Here is a 20,851-nt window from a genome sequence, read left to right on the forward strand (position 1 = left end):
TATCTAAATACAAATTTTGGTAGTTCCACTTCAATATTTAGCAACTACTTTCCATTCAACAACAAATATTTACATAAGGTGTTTTAAAAAAATAGAATTTGTCTGAAGTGAATTGAATTTAAAATACTTTTATCCTACTTCAATAAATTATTTTGCTCAAATTGAATAATGATTTTTGAATCAAGCTATACTTATTTTTAAACCAACGGAACTAATATTAGTGCGAAATTACCCCTTTATCGATCTGGTTCAAATTTTATAGGTTGAGTTCCGTTATTTCTTTATTTTTTGGTTTTTATAAGATTTATTTTGAAAATATTTTTTCAAATTTTAAGAAATCTTAAATAAAAATTTGGAAACTAAATAACGTTTACTTATTTTATAAAATACTATTTGAAAAATATGTAAGAAGAAAATCAAACACACAGGTTACAGAATTAGTGTGTTTCAAGGTAAAGACAAGATAATTTTACTTATAAAAAAATTAGGAAAAAAACTAGGTTAATTGATTGTAAAATAGAAATTAAATTATCTTATCTAAACAAGAAAATTATTGAAATGTAAATTAATTTGTATTAAATATTTTAATAAAAATTAAATTGTTTCATCCAAATTAATTCAATTATTAAATATTTTAATTTTTTAAAATGGTTGAAATTTGTGGTCCAGACACACCATCTAAATGATTATATTGTGCATTTTATCTCCCTTTTGGAAAAGATTCAGCACAATTACACTTATGTTGTATTATATAAATTTGAGAGATCTCGGTGCAAGGAGAGATTCAAAAGAAGAGATCTAATTATTTAAGATTTTCCGTAGTCAAAGTGATAACTGTAGCTAAATGTAGAGATAGGCAATGCTAAATTAAAGAAAAGCTAAATCAAACTAATTAAAAACTAGCATATTGCGAGTAACAAGGGATGGCCCAAAGATAGATTTGATATTGGCAGAGGAGGTAAATTATGTTGTATATAAATATTTAAAGTCACGTGTTAAGAAATCTCTTCCCAAAACGTAGAATACAGGTTCTAAATTGCAGTTCCGTGACAATAACAGCATCCTTAACCTAATACAAAAAATCACATAAGCTGCAATTTAAAACCTCAACATTCTGTGTTTTTGAGGTTAGAGCTGGTGATCAATCAGCATGGCTACGGCGAAAGCCATTTTTTTCTTCGGCATTGCTTTGCTATCTTGCAGTTTGATAGGTGCATCGCGTGGCCTTGAGAATCGCCGTAGTCTCTTCCTTCCAATTCTAAATAGTGATCCAAAAGTTTTTGACGTCACAAAATTCGGTGCTGTGGCAGATGGCAAGACAGACAATATTGATGTGAGTTTAATCTATTTCATTACCTTCCTAAGTACTCTTAATATTTCTTCAATGTATCTAATCTCTATAAAATTTGGTAACAACACATTATTCAACACTCTTCCCCCTTAATGTGTTTTTCTTAAATTTCTGAAACTTCTCTTATTGTCTAAAACCTCTCCTTAGGCAAAGTTTTTTTTTTTATCAAGAGTTATGTGTTTTTTTCTTCCAATGTAGAGTGAAATTTCTATCATGACGATGATTTATCATCACAATGTATTTTCACTACAAGAAAATTTCACAATAATAAATTTTAGTGATCAAAAGTATGTTTAGATACCAATTTAGAGACTAATTTTTTTTGGTAGTCAAAACCTTGGTAATTAATATTAGTTACCAATTTAAAGACTAATTTATAACAAAAACTATTTTAGTTACCAATTTAGAGAGTAATTATAAATTTTTATTCATAATAGAAACTATTTTAGTTACTAGAAATTTTTAATTTATAAATTGATATCTAAATTGGTAACTGTAGTGACTAATTATTTTTAGTCACTAAAATTGGTCATTATTTATAAATTTTCTTGTAGTGTTTGTCTCTTCACTAAAATCTTCAAGTATTCTCTTGAACCCAACTAAAATCTTCAAGTATTCTCTTCAACCCAATTGCTTGTTGGGTTTTTAAGTTAATCAAAATATATTCAACATATGAAAAAAGATTGAGACTCATATTGTTTCTTCTTTGTACACCATGAAAATTACTCAAGAGCAACTGATAAAACATTTCCATAAGTGTTTTTCATATCATTCATGCATCTTGCCCAATCACTACTGAAAAAACCATCTAAAATTGCTCTAATTTTATTGTCACATTTTATCACATAGCTCAAGGTACATTGAATGTATCTTAGTACCCTTTTTGTTGCACCTAAACAAATATGGCTTGGATAATTCATGAACCAAAAGAGTAAACTTATTGCAAACATCATAACATGCCTTTAATTAGTAGGACAAAATAAATTACCAAGTATACCTCTATAGTTTCTAGGATTAACTTTTCTTCTTCCATCTTCTTTCTTTAACCTTTCATTCACGACCAATATTGAATCAATTGGATCACATTCAAACTTTCCAAACTTTTTCAATATTCTCAACCTATTTCTTTATTTTTTTTTTTACAAAGTCTCCTTCATTATCTTGATGAATTTTTAATCCAAGAGAATGATAAAACAAGCCTAGATTGCCCATCTCAAATCTCTCTATTATTTCAATTCTAAAATCGTCAGACATTTGTAAGTTGTTTCAAGTAAAGATTGAGTCATCTAGATACAATGTAACAATTAAGTTATCACTCCTACCTTCTTGTTTGACATATAAGGTACGCCTATTCTTGCTCTTCATAAAACCATATTAATGAAATAGTTATCAGTTTGTTATATCATTTGAAGCTTGTTTCAACCTCTAAAGTGGTTTCTTCACTTTATAAACCTTCTGTTCTTAGCCTTTAATGAAATATCTCTCATTGTTGTTATATCATGCTCTTAAAGCTTTTTTCAATCCTTAAAGGACTTTCTTCACTTCATTGGTAAATTTTGTCAGTCAATTTCGTCAAAAATTTAGAATTCCTATTACGAACAATTTTTTCGTCAATAAATTCGTCGGTAAAATAACCCAATATTTTTTTGCCAAGTCTGAGGAGATTTTTTTATATATTAATAAAGAGAGATGTGTGAGAAGAAGAGGAGAACGAGTAGGAGAGGAAGCTGGAGCCAATGGAGGCAGAGTGTTGATGACACAACAAATATGGCAGCTAGAGTTGGAAGAGGAATATGAGGAGGAAGAGGAAGTAGTGAAGGAGGAGAAAGATGAGGGGAGGAGGAGAAGGAGCCATAGGTGCGAATGTGACAGTGGATGTAGTGATGACAACGACAATAGAAGAGGAGGGGGGCAAGGAGGGGAGGAAAGGAGGAGGAAAAAAAAGGAAAAGAGGAAGAAAAAAAGAGGAAAGGGGGAGGAAGAAGAAGATCAAATCGCCATTACTGACAATTAGAATCCATTGTTAATTACTGATAGATATTTATAAAAGGATATTTATCGACGAATTTGTTGTCGTCGATAATTACTGTTGGATTTATCGATTTGTTAGTAAAATTTATTGACAAAAATTCTACCAACATATTTTTTGTCATTAGTAATTCGTCGGTAAACTTGAATTACCAACAATTTTTTCCTATTACCGAAAGATTATGTTTGTCGATAATTAGCAATTCTCTTGTAGTGAATGGTGTCTATCCATGCCAAGGTGCGAAAGTCTCTTCAAAATCAACATCAGGTTGTTATGAATAGCACTTTGCAAGAAGTCTTACTTTATTCTTTCGAAGTGGGTCATCGTTTGGGTTATGCTTTACTTTGTATACTCATTTCCTACCAATAGTTTCTTTGTCTTTTGGGTTCTTAGTCAACTTCCATGTTTTATTCTTTTTAATAAATTTATTTGCATAGCCTTCCTCCAAACTTCTTCTTTAATTGTCTCTTCGCTCAAAGTTTTCTAGTTCTACAATATAATAATTGCTCCTTGGACAAATATCACTAAAAGTCCTCATTTCATTAGGAGTTGAACTTAGAGATGAGGGACTTGGAGTTGAAAAACTCGACAAGGGTGAGGAACTTAATGTAATTGGGAGTAATTCCTCATTTTCATATTGACCATTTTCTGATATTGAACTTTGAGAAATAGTTGTTATTTGTTTTTTTCTCTACCCTCTTTTCTTGTCAATTCAAAAAAGTCTTGTTATCAAATATCGTGTCTCGACTAATTATCACCTACTTAATCTTCAAGTTGTAAAGTTTATAGTCCTTTGTCATGGAACTATAACTCATAAATACGCATATCTCACTTTATTCTTCAAGCATCACTCTCTTTAGTTTTGAAACTCCAGCATATGAGACACATCTAAAATTTTTAATATGGTTCACCAAAGGTTTTCTTCCACTCCATGTTTCAATTGGGGTCATGTTCCAAACAACTTTGGTCTCCTTTCTCAAACAACATGGACTTTGCAATCTCCATGTTCAGTTCTTTCTGTTATATACGCCATTGTTTTTAGTGGTATAACCAACTATTAATTGTCTTTCTTCTCATTACAAGAAAACTCTCAATTAAAAACAAATTTTTTAGAAATCAATTTTAGAAACAAAAAATAGTTAGTCATTATAGTAACAAATTTAGATATCAATTTACAAAATTAAAAATTATTGGTTATTAACATAGTCACTATTATGAATAAAAAATATAATTGGTCAATAATTAATTAGAGACTAATTTAAAAACTAATTCATTTGGTAGCCAAAATCTTGGTAGTTAATTTTAAAGATCAATTTAGTGACCAATTATAATTTTTTATTTATAATAGTGACTATTTTAGTGACCAATAATTTTTAGTTTTGTAACTTGATATTTAATATATCACTATAATTACTAACGATTCTTGATCACTAAATATTTAGGTGTTTTCTTGTAGTGACTCTTCATTCTCACAAAAAAAAAAAAAAAATTCGAATTCATTGGAGAGATATTCATTTCCTTTGTCACTTGTCCCAAAGACTTTTATAAATCTACCATTTTTTTTCTCAACATTGTCTTGCGAGTAAATCAATAAATAAAATAAAGTATCCATTTTTACCATGGGAAAGGGTTTTCATTAGACGACACATGTGCACTAATTTTAACACTTCTTTGACTCTTGTTCCATCCTTTGGAAATGGTCGCTGATGATGCTTCTCAAGCATGTATCTTTATACACTTTATTTTTATTCACAATATTTAGCAACCCAATCATCATGTTCTTTTGAGAAAGCAAGATTAGACCATTGTAATGTAATTTAAATGTGCAAGCCTCCTGTGCCATAAACAAGAGTCATTGAAATAACTTTGACTCCTTGCTTTGTTGTAACTCCGATTGACTTTGCCTTCTAGTTCAACATGTTTCCCAATGCCTAATTTAAATTTTAGGCAAATGAAGAATCCATATTATCAAAAGCTTCTTTATATCCAGTCATATAGTTGTTGTAACCATTGTGTAAATGTCACATATTTTTATCTTCTTGAAATTTTGCCTTTACCATATTGAACCTCTTTCAAACTTATGTTGAAAAGTATTTCATATTTCCTTAGACTCTCATGATATTTGAAAATATGGCTAGTGAGACTCCATTTTAGTCATTCCAAAAACTCTAGCATCTATGATTTTCTTCCTTTTCATTTATGCGTGTTGTGCATATTTAGCGGCTTTAGTAGGTTGATTATCATATTTTATTTGTATGAACTATGAGACATCCAAATATGTAAAAAACGTTTTCATTTTAATGATTAAAAATCATAATTTTCTCGTTAAAATAAATGAATTTACACATTGTTATAAACTGTGGTGCTCGAGGTTGAAGTGTAGCCATTGTACTTCACTTTTATTTTTATTTTTTTGTTGCAATGCCACTTTATTGGGAGGTGCAATATATTTTGTAGTGTTTAGAAAAAGAGGAATAAAAAATCTTTCTTTCTTGTAGATTAAAAATAAAACTTTTAGAATTCTGTAAGAATACTCGTACAAGGTCACGTGAAGACCATTGAATGTTTTTAATACCCATTCTATCTATGTTAAACTTTGTGGGTAAAGAAAAATATAGTAAGAATTGCAATTTTTTTTTATTAACGTCTTTTAGCGTGGATAATTTATTTTTAAAAGAAAAAAATAATGATATATTAATAAATAAAATAATAATATTATGATTTTTATTTTTTGACTTTTATATTTTACTCCTCTATATGAATTAGTGTGAATAATTGATTAATGTTTTATTATTTTTTATTTTTTTTAAATATCAATAATTGATTAAGGACGAGATGTTTAAGGAATGATATTATGTGGTTATATGTATATGCAGGCATTTAGGGCTGCATGGGGAGCAGCATGCAAGAACAGCACTACTCGAGCAAAGGTTTTGATCCCAGAAGGCACTTATCGTACTGCTCAAACTATGTTCGCGGGGCCATGTAGCAGCCCAAAGCCTATAACCGTTGAAGTTAAAGGAACTGTTAAAGCCAACACAGATCCATCTGAGTATGTGAGTCCAGAATGGTTCACCTTCCAAGAAATTGATGCCCTTGTTTTGACTGGGCGAGGAGTTTTCGATGGCCAAGGACCTGCTATGTGGCCATTCAACGACTGCAAGCACACTAAAAAAGATTGTTCTCCCCTCCCTTCTGTAAGCATGCTCTTATTATTATCGATCCAAGTTTTATATGTAAATTTTATTTTATAAGATTCTTGCATAACAATGGAATGGATATGGCTTAAATGAGAGTTTATGAATGCATGCAATGCAGTCTCTGAAATTCTACAAGGTCAACAACTCTGTGGTCACAGGCATCACTTCGTTGAACAGCATGCAGATCCACTTTCACATTCATGGGTGTAGAAACGTTTCACTGTATAAACTGAACATAACAGCGCCGGGAAACAGTCCCAACACAGACGGCATTCACATAAGTTCCAGCGACATGATCAAGGTCTTCAGCAGCGTTATCGGAACCGGTGATGACTGTATTTCCATTGGACACAGCACCACTAACCTTACCGTCTATAACATCACCTGCGGCCCCGGTCACGGCATCAGTATCGGAAGCCTTGGCAAGAGGCCGGAGGAGCGAACTGTCAACGGCGTTACCGTTACCAATTGCACGTTCGTCAACACCACCAACGGTGCCAGAATCAAAACCTGGATCGGGACAGTGGCAGCGGAAGTTAAGAACGTTACCTATGAAGACATCATCATGAAGGATGTTCAGAATCCCGTTGTCATTGACCAGAGTTATGTTGGGAATCAGAGTACCAGCACAAGTACTCACAACTAAAATACAAGATGAAAATAAAGGAACAAAAATAGATAATAGGCAATGAATATAATTTATTCAAGGAAAGAAAAATTACATACCATTCTCTCTAATCCCAAGGAGAAAATAATGACAACCCCTCTCTTGGAAATAGGAAAAACTAATGCAAGGAGAACCTTAAAGGAGAAACTAACCTTCTCTCTTGGAGGAGAAACTACTATTCTCTCTTAATTCTTCTCTCAAGCCAAATAAAGTATAAGGAATAGAGAGGGAGAGACTTTGGGATGATTTCCTAAGGAAACATTGGACTCCTTTTATAACATTAAAATGAATCCCAAACTAAGTTCCCACCAATGTGGGACTTCTATTCTCACAATCTCCCACTTGAAGATTTTGATGAAATTAATCAAATCTTCACACCATGCTTTATTCTCTGCTTTCATGTTGCTTGTTCTTCTGGTAGACTTCAGTAGGATCGAATCCACGTAGACTTCATTGACACATAATTCTGATCCTCCGAAACGCAATGCAACACCCGAGGTTCCTTCTAAGGACCTCTTGTCAATACTTCACTACTCTCCACCAAACCCGCCATGAACCTACTAACCACTCCCACTGCTTGTGCAATGTCTGGTCTTGTACACATCATAACATTCATAAGGCTGTCCACCACCGATGCACTCGGTACTCGAGACTTCTCCATCCTCTCCGCTTCACTGCTAGGACTCATACGTGAGGAACAATTGATAGAAAGTGGGGTCGAAATTGGCTTGCAATCTTGCATGTTGAAGCGTCGCAAGATTATCAGTAAGTATTTCTTCTGGGAAAGCCAAACCTTCCTATCTTTTTTTGTCTCGGTGTATTTGCATCCCTGAAATCCTTGTTTGCTGGTTCCTAGTCCTTCTTCTCATACTTCCTAGCCATTTGTGCCTTCAATTCCTGGATTTGAACTTTGTTGGGGCCTACCTCCAACATGTCATCCACATACAACATCAATGGTCTAAACACCCAGTCTGTTGTAACTGAGGCTTATGAAGGAATTAAATCTCTGGTACGAACACCTGAGCTCTCTTTAAACCGTACTGAGATTTGTTCAACCATGCAAACCAAGTTTTCTTGTTCTTTAACGCCTTCTGGTTGGAGCATCATTTCATTTCTGCTTAACAATAACCTTGTGGGTAGTGGGACCCACAGGTGGTACCCCTTCACATTGTTAGCATAGCCCAAGCACTTAATTTTCCCCAGTTTCAAGCTCTACTCGTGCTTTGGATTCCTTGAACTGGTAACAACACATTTGACTTTCTCTTGATGTAGTACACCCACAATCTCCTGGAGTAAACTTTGATTCTCCTAGTGATAACTCTGGTGATTCCCTTACATCAGAATAAACCAAGTCTTCTTGTGTTTTCCTTTTTCCTGGTAGTCAAACTAACCATCTGCGATCTATGACTATGTTTGTTGGCTTACCACACAGTGCTCGCGTAGAGGTAAAACAACCTTCTTGAGCCTGAGTAAGAGATTACGTTCCGCCTGGATTTGCAAATTTTGCTCTGACTTATACCCAAGTTTACGATGTCACATCAACATCGCTTCTTCTTGACTTGTCGATGCAACCATTGCATTAGCTTCCTGCAACATATCTCCCAAAAGCACATACACATTTGCCATGATCCTCTGAGCTTTCATGACTTACCAGATCTCTCCCCTTCTTCACAGAATATATTCGTCCTCCGAGGTATTTGCCATACAACCTTGTGAGGTTGATGCCTCAGAGTTCTTTCCTCCATTCTTCAAATGCCAACAATCTTTCTTCACATGTCCTCTTTTGCCACAATGGTAGCATTTGAGATGCTTCTTACTTTGACATCTATCATGAGACTGACTCCCACTAGATCCACGTTCTGTTGATCTACCTCTCGTCATCACCAAAGCTTCTATTTGCCTTGCACTTTCCACCATATCCTCTTTGTTCTTTCGCCTGGATTCTTCTTCAAGAAGAGCTCCGGCAACATCCTCAAAGTGTAGGAGGTCAGCAACGTTGTAATTTGTAATGTTGATGACAAGTTGATCATACGAATCAGGTAAACTCTGTAGTAGAAGCTCCGCACGTTCATTTTCAATTATGTTGAAATCTGCCGCTGAAAGTTGGGCAAACAATGTATTTAGATTGTTGATGTGGTCTGTCACCGATGTAGACTCACTCATTCGAAGAGTATAGAGTTTTCTCTTCAAGAATATTCTTGTGTGAAGTGACTTAACCTCGTACAGGCTTGTGAGAGTATCCCAAATCTTCTTCGCTGTAGTCTTCTCCGCAATGCTGGATAAAACCGCATCTGCCAATGCTAAGTGCAAATTTGCTATAGCATTGTTATCTATTTCCTTCCACTTTTTATCTGTAATGCCGACAGGTTTTTCTTCAATTGCTTCTAGACAATTGTCCTTTCTCAAAATTGCCTTCATCTTCAGTTTCCACAATGAGAAATTTTTCCCATTGAACCTCTCTATCTCGTATCTTGTTGTCATTGTTTTAAAACCGACTTATGCACTTCTCACTATGAATAGTACTGTCTACTGGAACAATGGAAGCAGACCGTGAACCAGTGCACCAGGTAATTCCCAGGAAAGAGAGGTGGGTCACTAATGGACACGCTTAAGTACCAAGTCTTTCCTAGCCAGAACTTTCCTAGACATGCACTTTCACACTACCACACTTTATCCACTATCACAGCACTATTCTAATGACAATAGCAGCGGAAGATAATCACACGAACCAACAGCTCTGATACCACTGTTGGGAATCAGAGTACCAGCACAAGTACTCACAACTAAAATACAAGATGAAAATAAAGGAACAAAAATAGATAATAGGCAATGAATATAATTTATTCAAGGAAAGAAAAATTACATACCATTCTCTCTAATCCCAAGGAGAAAATAATGACAACCCCTCTCTTGGAAATAGGAAAAACTAATGCAAGGAGAACCTTAAAGGAGAAACTAACCTTCTCTCTTGGAGGAGAAACTACTATTCTCTCTTAATTCTTCTCTCAAGCCAAATAAAGTATAAGGAATAGAGAGGGAGAGACTTTGGGATGATTTCCTAAGGAAACATTGGACTCCTTTTATAACATTAAAATGAATCCCAAACTAAGTTCCCACCAATGTGGGACTTCTATTCTCACAAGTTATGGCTCCAGATTGTCCAGAGCGGTAAGTAACTTAACCATGAAATCCTGCAATATGCAACTTGGTATGAGATACCAAAAAGGGACATATTAAGCTTTTATGTACCATAGTTTTTAACGCTGAAAGCTAAAGATAGATAATTTATGAATGATTTCAATGTTGTTTAAGAATTGAACTTGAGAATATTCCTTCCTTCTTTACTTGTTTTGTAATCTAACTATGTAAAAATGTTCAGCCATCAACTTCGGTATGGAAGATCAGCGATATTCATTTCCGCAAGATAAAAGGAACTACAGTGTCAAACATAGCTGTGTCTCTGCAATGCAGCACTCGGAACCCGTGCGAGGGTGTGGAGGTTGCCGATGTAGATTTGGATTTTTCCGGTCGACGTAATACAACTTTCATATCCTCTTGTTCAAATGCAAAAGCTATTTTTGGAGGGATATTAAATCCACCACCATGTTAGATTTTCCACCTTGTTTACAATTTAAGTAAACCAGTGAGAAAAATCAGAACTCTAATTTCTTTTTGGAGAATTTTACATACCACTTTTAAATTTTTTATGCCCTTCCAACACCAGTTAAAAATTAATATTTTTTAAGTTTATAGTTGAATGATCTTAAATCATTTGAATGTTAGTATAAAAATATTATTTATTGGTGTTGGATGAGTGTGAAGGAAAAGATAAGGTGTTTGTTTAGCACCACCCTATTTCTTTTACCTGTAGTTTACATGGAATGGAATTTCTTACAGCTACTTCATGTTAAGTATGTAGTTAGATGTTACAATTAGTTTTTGCAACAATTTATAGTGAAAATAAAAGTAGAATGACAATGTAGAATGAAACCTTGTCTTCATTAGCAACAATTTAGGAAGTTAATAATATGATTTTTTTTTAAATTTCATTTATCATTCAAAATACAAAAGCTATATTGTTTCCCATGCTTATTTTGTAAACAACTAGTATAAATTATATTAATTTTGTTATGAATTAATGATTGTCCATTGATTTGATACATTTACTCATATGATTCATTACTCTTTATGGTAAATATTTGTATTAACTAAGTTGATTTGTTTCCTTTATGGATCACATATTGTATCTATAAATAGGACTCTTCCTATCAATAATAATACATAGATGAGTTGCTCCCTATTCTCTCATTCTCTATTCTCTATTGTTTCTTCTCTTCTCTATTATCTGTCGTCATTCTCTATGTTATTCGCTTTATTTCATAACACGTTATCAGCACGATGCTTCAACCAATTGAGGACTAGTGGAAGCTTTTTCTCTATAACGACAGTGTTATGCGTGTCTCAATCCAGGCTCTTTCTAATCCTTTCTCAAATTATAATTTTACCTTATATTCTTCCTCTTGTGATAAGAATTATTTAACTTTATCAATTTTCATCTTCGTCTTATTATTTTTATTTTTATTTTGACGGTGATTATTATTATTATTATTATTATTATTATTATTATTATGTTATATGCTAGTTCTAAACACGCGAAAAGTTGCAAAATTTGGATTTGTGACTCTTGATATTACAAGGAAGAATTCCTTATATTGAAATTTTAAATGTTGAAATACATTTATATGTAATTGATATTGGGATACCATTGAATAAAAGAAATAAAGCATCTAAGCAATTAATTTGCTCATGCGACAAAAATATTGTGAAAAGAGATTTCACAAATATTATGAATTTATTTCATGCCTATGTATGGCTGGCTGGACAAAGCAATAAAGCTTTTGATGAAAAATCATGAGATCCGCCTAATCTGCTCCATTCCCAGAAGTGAATGCAGCAATCAATATTATGAATTTATTTCATGCCTTTGTATGGCTGAACAAAGCAATGAGCTTTTGATAAAAAATCATGAAACCTGTCCAAATTGGTTCTGTTCCATTCCCAGAAGTGAATGCAACAACATTTTATTTATATTTTCATGATCGATCATGATCTTGATTTTGGACATGGTTATAAAGAAAATTTCAAAGACACATTTTGTCACCAGAAGTGGCACGATAATGTGAAAAAAGGAAAAGGAAAATGTGAAAATATTGATAAAAAGATTAAGGTATATATTATCATTACGATGGTAAAGACCATTTGAGTTGTACTTATTGTACACCAGAGCATCTTACAAATAACGAGAAGAACATAGAAACACACTTTGCTTATGAAGATGGTGATTCTGATTATGGCCATATGGATGCTACTCATCTTGATATTGTTATTTTCTTTGCTAAAGCAAATGGAAGCATTGATCACCTCATTGATTATGAGAGTGTTAAAAAAAAAAAAAAAAAATCTCATATTGATATTTACGTTTATATGAAAAACGAATGTTTGCACTAGTACCAAAAGAATGTCTTATTGATTGTGCAACAACTTATACAATTCTCAAGAGTAATAAATTTTTCTCTTGTTTGATGATGCGAGACATCGATGCTAGTATTATTTATAGTACTACAAATATATTTGAAGACTCTAGAAGAGCTATTATACTTCTACCAAGAAGTTGAATAGAAACTTATTAAGTTTCAATGATATTTGTCTAAATAGATATTATATTGAGACAAACAATGAAAAAGATATGAAATATCTTTATATCTCTATGATTGAGTTGAAAAAAAAAAAAGTGTATTGGAGAAATTATCAACATTCTCTTATAGTTTGTACTACAAGTTTATTAGTACAATTTAAATGCATGTCATGGTAAACCAGAAGTTTACAAATCAAAATGATTGCCTTGTTTGACATGATCAGTTATTATGATGCGAAAAAAAAAAGGGTTGAAAAACTCATGTGAACACGTTTGAAGCGTGGTAGACCTATTGGTCCCAAAGATAAAAACTCTTGAATGAGAAAGGGGGCTAATATGCAAAATAACCTAATCGAAAAGGTTGAAATCCCAAAAGATTCATTTGACATAATTAATGGTTCGGTTCCAGAAGAACCTCAGGTACCTGAAATGGTTGAAAATGATGAGATCTCAATAAATTATGTCATGAATCATATAATATGAAACCAAAATGAAGTTAACATTGACGAAACTTTTACTTATAACATAGCGATGAATGCTAGAAATGACAATGAGGATCAATAAGTAATGATCATTGAAGATTGTCGGCAAAGAAAAGATTGGCCAAAATGAAAATATGCAAAGAAGCATAATTATATTTGTTTGCTAAACGAAAGGTTTTTGGACGTATAGTTCGCACTCCTGAAGTTGTGAAACCCATTGGGTACATATGGATTTTTGCGCAAAAATCAAATTAAAAATGATGAAATTGTTAGATACAAAGCATAATTGGTTGCTCAAGGTTGTTCACAAAACCTTGTATTGATTAGTGAAAAAAAAAAAAAAAACATGTTCACTAGTATTGGATGCAACAACATTGCAATATTCGATTATTCTAGTTGCACAACAAGGTTTGCATTTACATCTAATGAATGATGTTACAACCTATTCGTACGGTTCTTTTGAGAATCATATTTATATGAAAATCCCAGAAGGATTTTATTTGCCCAACGAGACAAATTCTAAAGAGGGTTATTCAATAAAATTGAACATGCTCTTTTATTGATTAAAGAAATCAAGACGTGTGTGGCATAACCGTCTTATTGAGTACTTATTAAAAGAAGGATATAAAAATGATCCTATTTGTTCTTGTATTTATATGAAAAGATCCAAATAATGAATTTGCCATAATTATTGTTTATGTAGATGACATAAACATCGTTGGAATTCCTAATGAGCTCACAAAGGCAATTGATTACTCAAAGAAATCATTTGAGATGAATGATCTTTGAAGGGCAAAGTCTTGTTTGAAATTAGAAATTGAGTATTTAAATAAAAGTATTTTTATACATCAAGAGGCTTATATGATTAAGGTGCTTAAAATGTTCTAAATGGACAAGTCATGTCCATTATGCACTCCAATAGTTGTGAGGTCGTTAGATGTTGATAAAGACTCTTCTTAGACCTCAAGAAAATGATGAAGATCTTCTTGGTCTAGAAGCACCATATCTTAGTGTCATAGAAACACTAATGTATCTTGCGAATTATACTCGATCTAATATTGCATTTGCTATAAATTTGTTAAGCAAGATATAGTTCTTCAACTACAAGAAGAAAATGGTTTGGAGTAAAACATATACTTCGTTACTTTAAGGGTACTACGAATATGAGTTTATTCCATCCAAATGATTCAGATTCAGACCAATGGGTTATGAATATGCATGTTATTTTACATATTCTTACAATGCCACAATAGTTGATCACAAACAAGATGTTTGTTCACGTGTGGTAGCACAATGGTTTCATGAAGGTATATGAAACAAACCATAGTAGCAACATCGTCTAATCATACAAAATTACGAGGAAAGTTGTGAATATGTTTGGTTAAGGTTTATAATTCAACATGTGCAAGAAACTTGTGACTATCCCCGAGAAAGATGGAATCAACAACCATATATGAAGACAATAGTGTATTTTTCAATTGAAAGGATGATATAGATATCCAAAAATTCGTTCATCTGAAAATATGACAAGTCTATTTGTAAAGTTTTTGCCAAGAAAAACTTTTGAGCAAATGACTCACAAATTCGGACTCTGTCACCTTAATGATGTAAGTTTACATGAGGGGGAGAATTCGAATATGTGATGAACAATATTGTATTAAAGAATACAAAATGTTGTACTCTTTTTCCTTCACTAGGTTTTTTTATCCCAGTGGGTTTTTCCTAGTAAGGTTTTAACGAGGCACATTCTTTATCAATGGACACTCAAGGGGGAGTGTTATGAATTAATGATTGTCCATTGATTTGATACATTTACTCATATGATTCATTACTCTTTATGGTAAATATTTGTATTAACTAAGTTGATTTGTTTCCTTTATGGATCACATATTGTATCTATAAATAGGACTCTTCCTATCAATAATAATACATAGATGAGTTGCTCCCTATTCTCTCATTCTCTATTCTCTATTGTTTCTTCTCTTCTCTATTATCTGTCGTCATTCTCTATGTTATTCGCTTTATTTCATAACAAATTTAAGTTTATCAAAATATAATTATACACTAGAATAAAACTTCTAAATATTGACCAATTTTAGTAACCAATAACTATTAGTAACTATAGTGACCAATAATTATTAGTCATTATAGTGACCAATTAGATACTTACAAAACTAAAAATCATTTGTCTTTAAAATTAGTTACCGTGGTTTGATTACATAAGAAAATTGGTCACTAAAAATGAGCAATCTAAGCTTTAGCTACCAAAATGAGTTGGTTTTTAAATTATTTTCTAATTAATTAGTGACTAATTTTGTGACAAATTATAATTTTTTTTATTTATAATAGTGATTAGTTTAGTAACCAATAATTTTTAATTTTGTAAAAATGGTATTTAAATTTATCACTATATAGTGACTAACTACTTTCGGTTTCTAAATTTGGTTTCTAATTTTGGTTTCTAATTGTGAATTTTCTTATTATGTATAATTTAATATAAACTTTTTATTTTAGTTAAATAATAATATTTTGATTGTTTTTATGATGAAAATGTGTAAATTATTTATATATTTTTAATAAAATACACTGTACAAAATCATTTTGAACAATATATTAAAATTGAGTTAATCTAAGAATTTAAGTTTAATTTTAAATGAAATATTAGTTAGACAATGTAAAAAAATTGTAAATAGTAAACTTTCTAGTAATAAAATGCACTACAAAAAAAATATTATTTTGTGGGAATTTTTTTGCAGAGGTTATTTAAAACCTCCAAACATAACTATGATTTAAGACAATTGTGATCATTTTTCTTAATGCTAATAGTATCAGGGGTTTTGTATTTTTTTCGAAGAGGTATTTGACCTCCGCAAATCGTAATACCTTTTCGCTCTTTGTTTCACACATTTTTCCAAAATTTTCCTATTCTAAATTTTTTTACTTAAAATTGAAAACCTAAACACCTTCTCCCTCAATCAGCCGCATCTCTAGCTTTGTCGCTCACTCTTTCACTCGTGATTCTAGTTCTCTTGCCCACTCCGTCACGCGTCACTTCCACCGTCACTCTGTTACTCCGTCGTAGGCGGCTCTATCATTCGTCGGAGTTGTTCGCAGCTTTTAGGAGCCTCCACTTTCGATTGTTTTCCCAACATTTTACTTTCGATTTGCCTGCATTCATGGTACTGCGATTTAAACTTTTATCTAGTTTGTGAATGTTTAAACCTAATTTTCGATAATTTGCACAAAGCATTCCAAATAGAAATGTGTCCCTTACATTTACCGTTTGAAAGTTTGGTAGTTTTTATGATGCTAATGATTCGTTGTAGGTGCATTATTCATTCCGAAATCATGAATGCTTTTGAACTTTTCTCGTTTTTGTTTTTGTTTTGTTTCGTTTTTCCAACGAGTCTCTATAAAGTCTCGACTCAGTGTTGGTGCCTGAGTTGGCACTATGGTAGGTGTATGCGGCTGGAAAAACTGAATATATTTTGCATATTCAAAATAGTTTTTCTTAGCAATTAGTATCTTGATTGGAACTAACTAAAAACAAAGGCTCAAACTGGGTTGTGGTTTGTCTTTTTTACATTGTGGTCTTGCTTAACAACTTGTATCTGCAATGTATTGCAGAGTTTATAGGGTGTACAACTTATTAGAACCTTCCAACAACAGCTTCCAACAATATGTTGCTTAACTTGGTGTATCTTCAGATTATTTAGTATTAGTTTCTAATCCAAAGTACTAGCTGCATATAAAGATGTATTGTTGAGCACAATATATATATGCTTGACTATGTTGAGGCTTTATATCTAGCGTTCAACTTGGTGCAACCCTAGTATACTATGGAAATCTTAACTGCTCTACGTCTCTGCTCTAGATTCCTGGATTTATCTTAATTATTTTTGTTCTTATTAGAATCTTTATCGTTATTTCTTCTCTTGTCTTAATTTTGTGATTGTATCATAATTTCTCTGCCTTCTCATGAGAATCCTTATCATTACATCTTATAGATAAGATATCTCTCTTGGTAAAAGTTTTGAAATTACTCTTAAGGTGGCCCATGTCACTCTATGGTTGTATACTTATTATACAATTTTGGTTTTCTTAGATTGTCGTTGCTATTATGACTGTGTGCTCTACTAAAGTTTTGAGCTTTACCTCAGGTTTTGGGCACACATTGTAGTTGCTTATGCATTTACCTTTTGGACATGCTATATTTTATCCAAGGAGTATGAAAAAGTTGCCGCAATGAGATTGCAATTTCTTGCGTCAGAAAAATGTCGTCCTGATCAATTCACGGTAAATTTGATTTTTCTCCATTTTAACAATGAACTTTTCTGTTTATTGTTGCGTACTTTGGTTCTGTTTTTGTCTACCACACTCACTTTTTTTGAGGTTGGGCAGCTTTAAGATTGAGACGAAGTTTGGTTACATCTCTATTCTTGTCATCCCCTAGAATCCTAAGGAATCCTAAGCAGTTTGGTTACATCTTTAGCAATTAAATCTCTTAGTTGCAGTAAGTTGAATAGTACCACTACAATCTAAGTGATTGTTACTCGTAATTGGCAATGCTACAGGGACAACATATTTTCTCATTTATGAAGAAGGTACCGGTGGAAAGGTATTGTTGAGTGAATGAAGCCATACATGTTGATTGTACAAGATATTGACTTTCTCTGTCACGCAGATCACACAGAGAAAACAGAGTCCAAATAAGAGAAAGAAAAACTTCCTTTTGCTGTGAATTGTTTCATCCTGCAGAAGCAAAACAACTGCTACATGAAAGTGCATATGGAAACATTATGTAAAAGGAAATAAAGGGCACTAAATGAAACAAAAACCAACCACAAAGATAACATGAATCATCGATAACTCTGTGTTTAATAGGGAGAGATCCAAATCATCAAAACCAGAATTGTTGTGATGTGATTTGGTATAGAGGGAGGAATAAAGATGTGTGTTGGGAGAATAGGAATTATGTGTGACCAAGATAAAGATAACAATTAACAACACAAACTTCTTAGTGCTTTTTAGGTTGTTATATTATATTATAAAAATATGCAAGGAATTGGAATGGAAGAAAAAGGGAGGATTTAGATAGATTTGATTATAAAACTCTTGAAAAGCTAGATTCCCAGAGTAGGAAAAGATTGACATGTACAATGATTAACGTAATACTCAGAGTGTTTGCATGCATTAAAAAATGGATTAAATTAAACCATTCACTGTTCAATGATTTAGTTTATTATGTGCAGGTGTTTGCTTCTTTTAAACTAATAATTTTGTGCGTTAGGTTTACTTCAAATTTTAATTTACTCTCATCTTTATGGTAGTGGGGTATTTGAGTAGTTCTCATGGAGTCCCATGAAAAACAATAATTTTTAGTTTTTGTTGAATGGATTTTTTTAAGCTTACATTATTTACTAGAGTTTTGATTTTTTTTTTCAATTTTGAGCATTGAATTTTTTTAGTAAATGATATGGTTCTGAGAATATTTTGATGTGTAGTGTCATGTGTGTGTGCCTTCCTTCTCAAAGCTATTGAGAGATAAGAGAGATAGAAAGAATATATTGGGGAATGAAAGTCTCCTATGATTCTGCTATGACTGTTAATGCTGCTTTTAGAAGAACTGTTACACAATCCATCATCATTTTGATCTTTTAACAAGTTTTGGGAAATTGTAGTGATGGAGTGAACTGTTACACCAGTTACATGTTGGTATTTAGATGTGAGATATTTGATCAATCATATTTTGCTTATACAATTTATTTCTTCTTCAGGTACTCGTTAAAACATTCCACCAGATCCCGATGAATCTGTAAGTGAGCTTGTGGAGCATTTTTTTCTAGTCAATCATCCGGACAACTATCTTACTCACCAGGTTGAATAAACAGCTAGCCGAATTGCACTGAATCTAAACTTATATATTGCTTATAAAACAATTATTAGGTGCTGGCATTCATGAACTTATATATCATTTTGTATCTGTTTCTAGAACAAGGATTTGGGTTGAACCAGAAACTTATCAACTTTGAAAGTAGTTTGTTTTTACCTATGTCTCATTCATAAGCCTCTGCCAAGTACTTTTGGATATGGTGAAACCACTTTCTAGAATTATTTTCTTCCATATGTGATTCTTGTAGCATCGTGGCTATGCATTTCAAACATTATTTTATAATTCTACTTGTTTTACATTGGTAGCATAGTATATATCAAGCAAATAATATTTGATTTAAAATTGTCACTTTCCCATATATTTGTTGCATCAAATCCTCGTGGAGCTGAATCACTACCCCTGGAATTGTTTTGCATCCTTGAATTATTGTTTGGTATGAATTTGTGTCATTTTATATTATCTTATTTTTTTAATTTTAAATCATTTTAAATTGCATTGTTTATAATCTCCTTTTCTTTGGGTCAGGATTAAGTAGATTTAAATTCTTTCACCAGGTCATGGAACAATGCTTAGCTAGACTAGACATTGTTATGTCCAATGTTCTCCAGGACTTGGCCCTTGAGATCCCAACTGAACCAGTAGCTGTATTCTTTTCTTGTGCAGTTGAAATGAGGTATCTTTTACCTCTCAAACTTGAATTTTATGATAACTGAAGATTGATTGTGCAAGCAGATTATTTCTCTAAGGCCAACGAAATTCATCACTCAATAATGCGAGTCTTATTGAAAGAGTTATCTTTCTCTTCAACCAAGCACTTCAAGAAAGAATCGGCAGAGGAAGAGCAACGAAGGGATCCGACAAAGGGATCAATATTTTTATCTGTTTAGGTAGCTTTAAACTCTACACTTAGTTTTTATATTTAGAACACTATGTATTCTCTTTGTTCAACACCATGTACTTTCTTTTTTTAGATTTACATTGTAATTGTTAATACTTTATGAAAGCATCAATAAAATTAACTTTGGTTAATTTTTGTGTAATTTACGAATTTATATATTTTATTTATTTTTTATTATAAAAATAATTCCATTAAATTAATAAATTATAAATGCAGGTGGGTAATTACAAACAAAGGAGGTTTCAAACCTCCACAAAATAATAGTTAGCAATAGAAGAGGTTAAAACCCTCCACAAAACAACCTCCACAATATAACTCAGATACCAGGGGTTGTTCAAAACCTCTGCAAATAACTTGTGGGGACTCTAATTGTAGAGGTCCGGGGACTCTAATTGTAGAGGTCCAAAAAACCTCCGCAAATTAATTTGTGGAGGGTGAAAACCCCCACAGATCGAAAAAAAAACCTCCACTAAATATTAATTTTTTTGTAGTGATGGATGAGCGATACATAAAGTAAAAAATTGGTCATTAAATATTAATTTATAAACTCAAAATTATTAATAACTAAAATAGTTTGAAAACATTATAATTCGTCTCTAAATTATAACTAAAATAATTTATATTATGACTATTAAA

The 20,851-nt window shown here is 32.3% G+C and overlaps 1 protein-coding gene and 1 long non-coding RNA gene across 3 annotated transcripts; both read left to right on the forward strand.

Moving 5' to 3' along the window:
* Positions 1–1,006: 1,006 nt before the first annotated feature.
* On the forward strand, positions 1,007–11,229 carry LOC114192695 (exopolygalacturonase-like). Of its 2 annotated transcripts, none has more exons than XM_085675373.1 (5): positions 1,007–1,333; positions 6,257–6,577; positions 6,699–7,206; positions 10,414–10,415; positions 10,627–11,229. In XM_085675373.1, exons 1-5 carry the CDS (start codon positions 1,151–1,153, stop codon positions 10,855–10,857), a joined length of 1,245 nt encoding a protein of 414 aa, XP_085531499.1. In that variant the 5' UTR covers positions 1,007–1,150; the 3' UTR covers positions 10,858–11,229. The 2 variants fall into 2 exon arrangements, with proteins under 2 accessions (XP_085531499.1, XP_085531498.1); XM_085675372.1 differs by having other exon boundaries at positions 6,699–7,181; positions 10,389–10,415; positions 10,627–11,227.
* A 5,059-nt stretch (positions 11,230–16,288) lies between these two features.
* Positions 16,289–20,346, forward strand: LOC146884775 (uncharacterized). The gene is made up of 4 exons (XR_014996639.1): positions 16,289–16,603; positions 17,585–17,720; positions 19,202–19,302; positions 19,872–20,346. It is a non-coding gene; the product is annotated as an uncharacterized LOC146884775 (long non-coding RNA).
* The last annotated feature ends 505 nt before the right edge of the window (positions 20,347–20,851 follow it).

Source organism: Vigna unguiculata, chromosome 7 (assembly GCF_037176805.1).
Source record: "Vigna unguiculata cultivar grain cowpea cultivar isolate G323 ecotype 2 chromosome 7, ASM3717680v1, whole genome shotgun sequence".
NCBI classification, from domain to species: domain Eukaryota; kingdom Viridiplantae; phylum Streptophyta; class Magnoliopsida; order Fabales; family Fabaceae; genus Vigna; species Vigna unguiculata.

Coding starts and splice junctions, on each gene's coding strand:
- LOC114192695 (XM_085675373.1), top strand. CDS start 1,151: ATGGCTACGGCGAAAGCCATTTTTTTCTTCGGCATTGCTTTGCTATCT. Junction 1,334..6,256: donor GCAAGACAGACAATATTGAT/GTGAGTTTAATC, acceptor ATGTATATGCAG/GCATTTAGGGCTGCATGGGG. Junction 6,578..6,698: donor ATTGTTCTCCCCTCCCTTCT/GTAAGCATGCTC, acceptor CATGCAATGCAG/TCTCTGAAATTCTACAAGGT.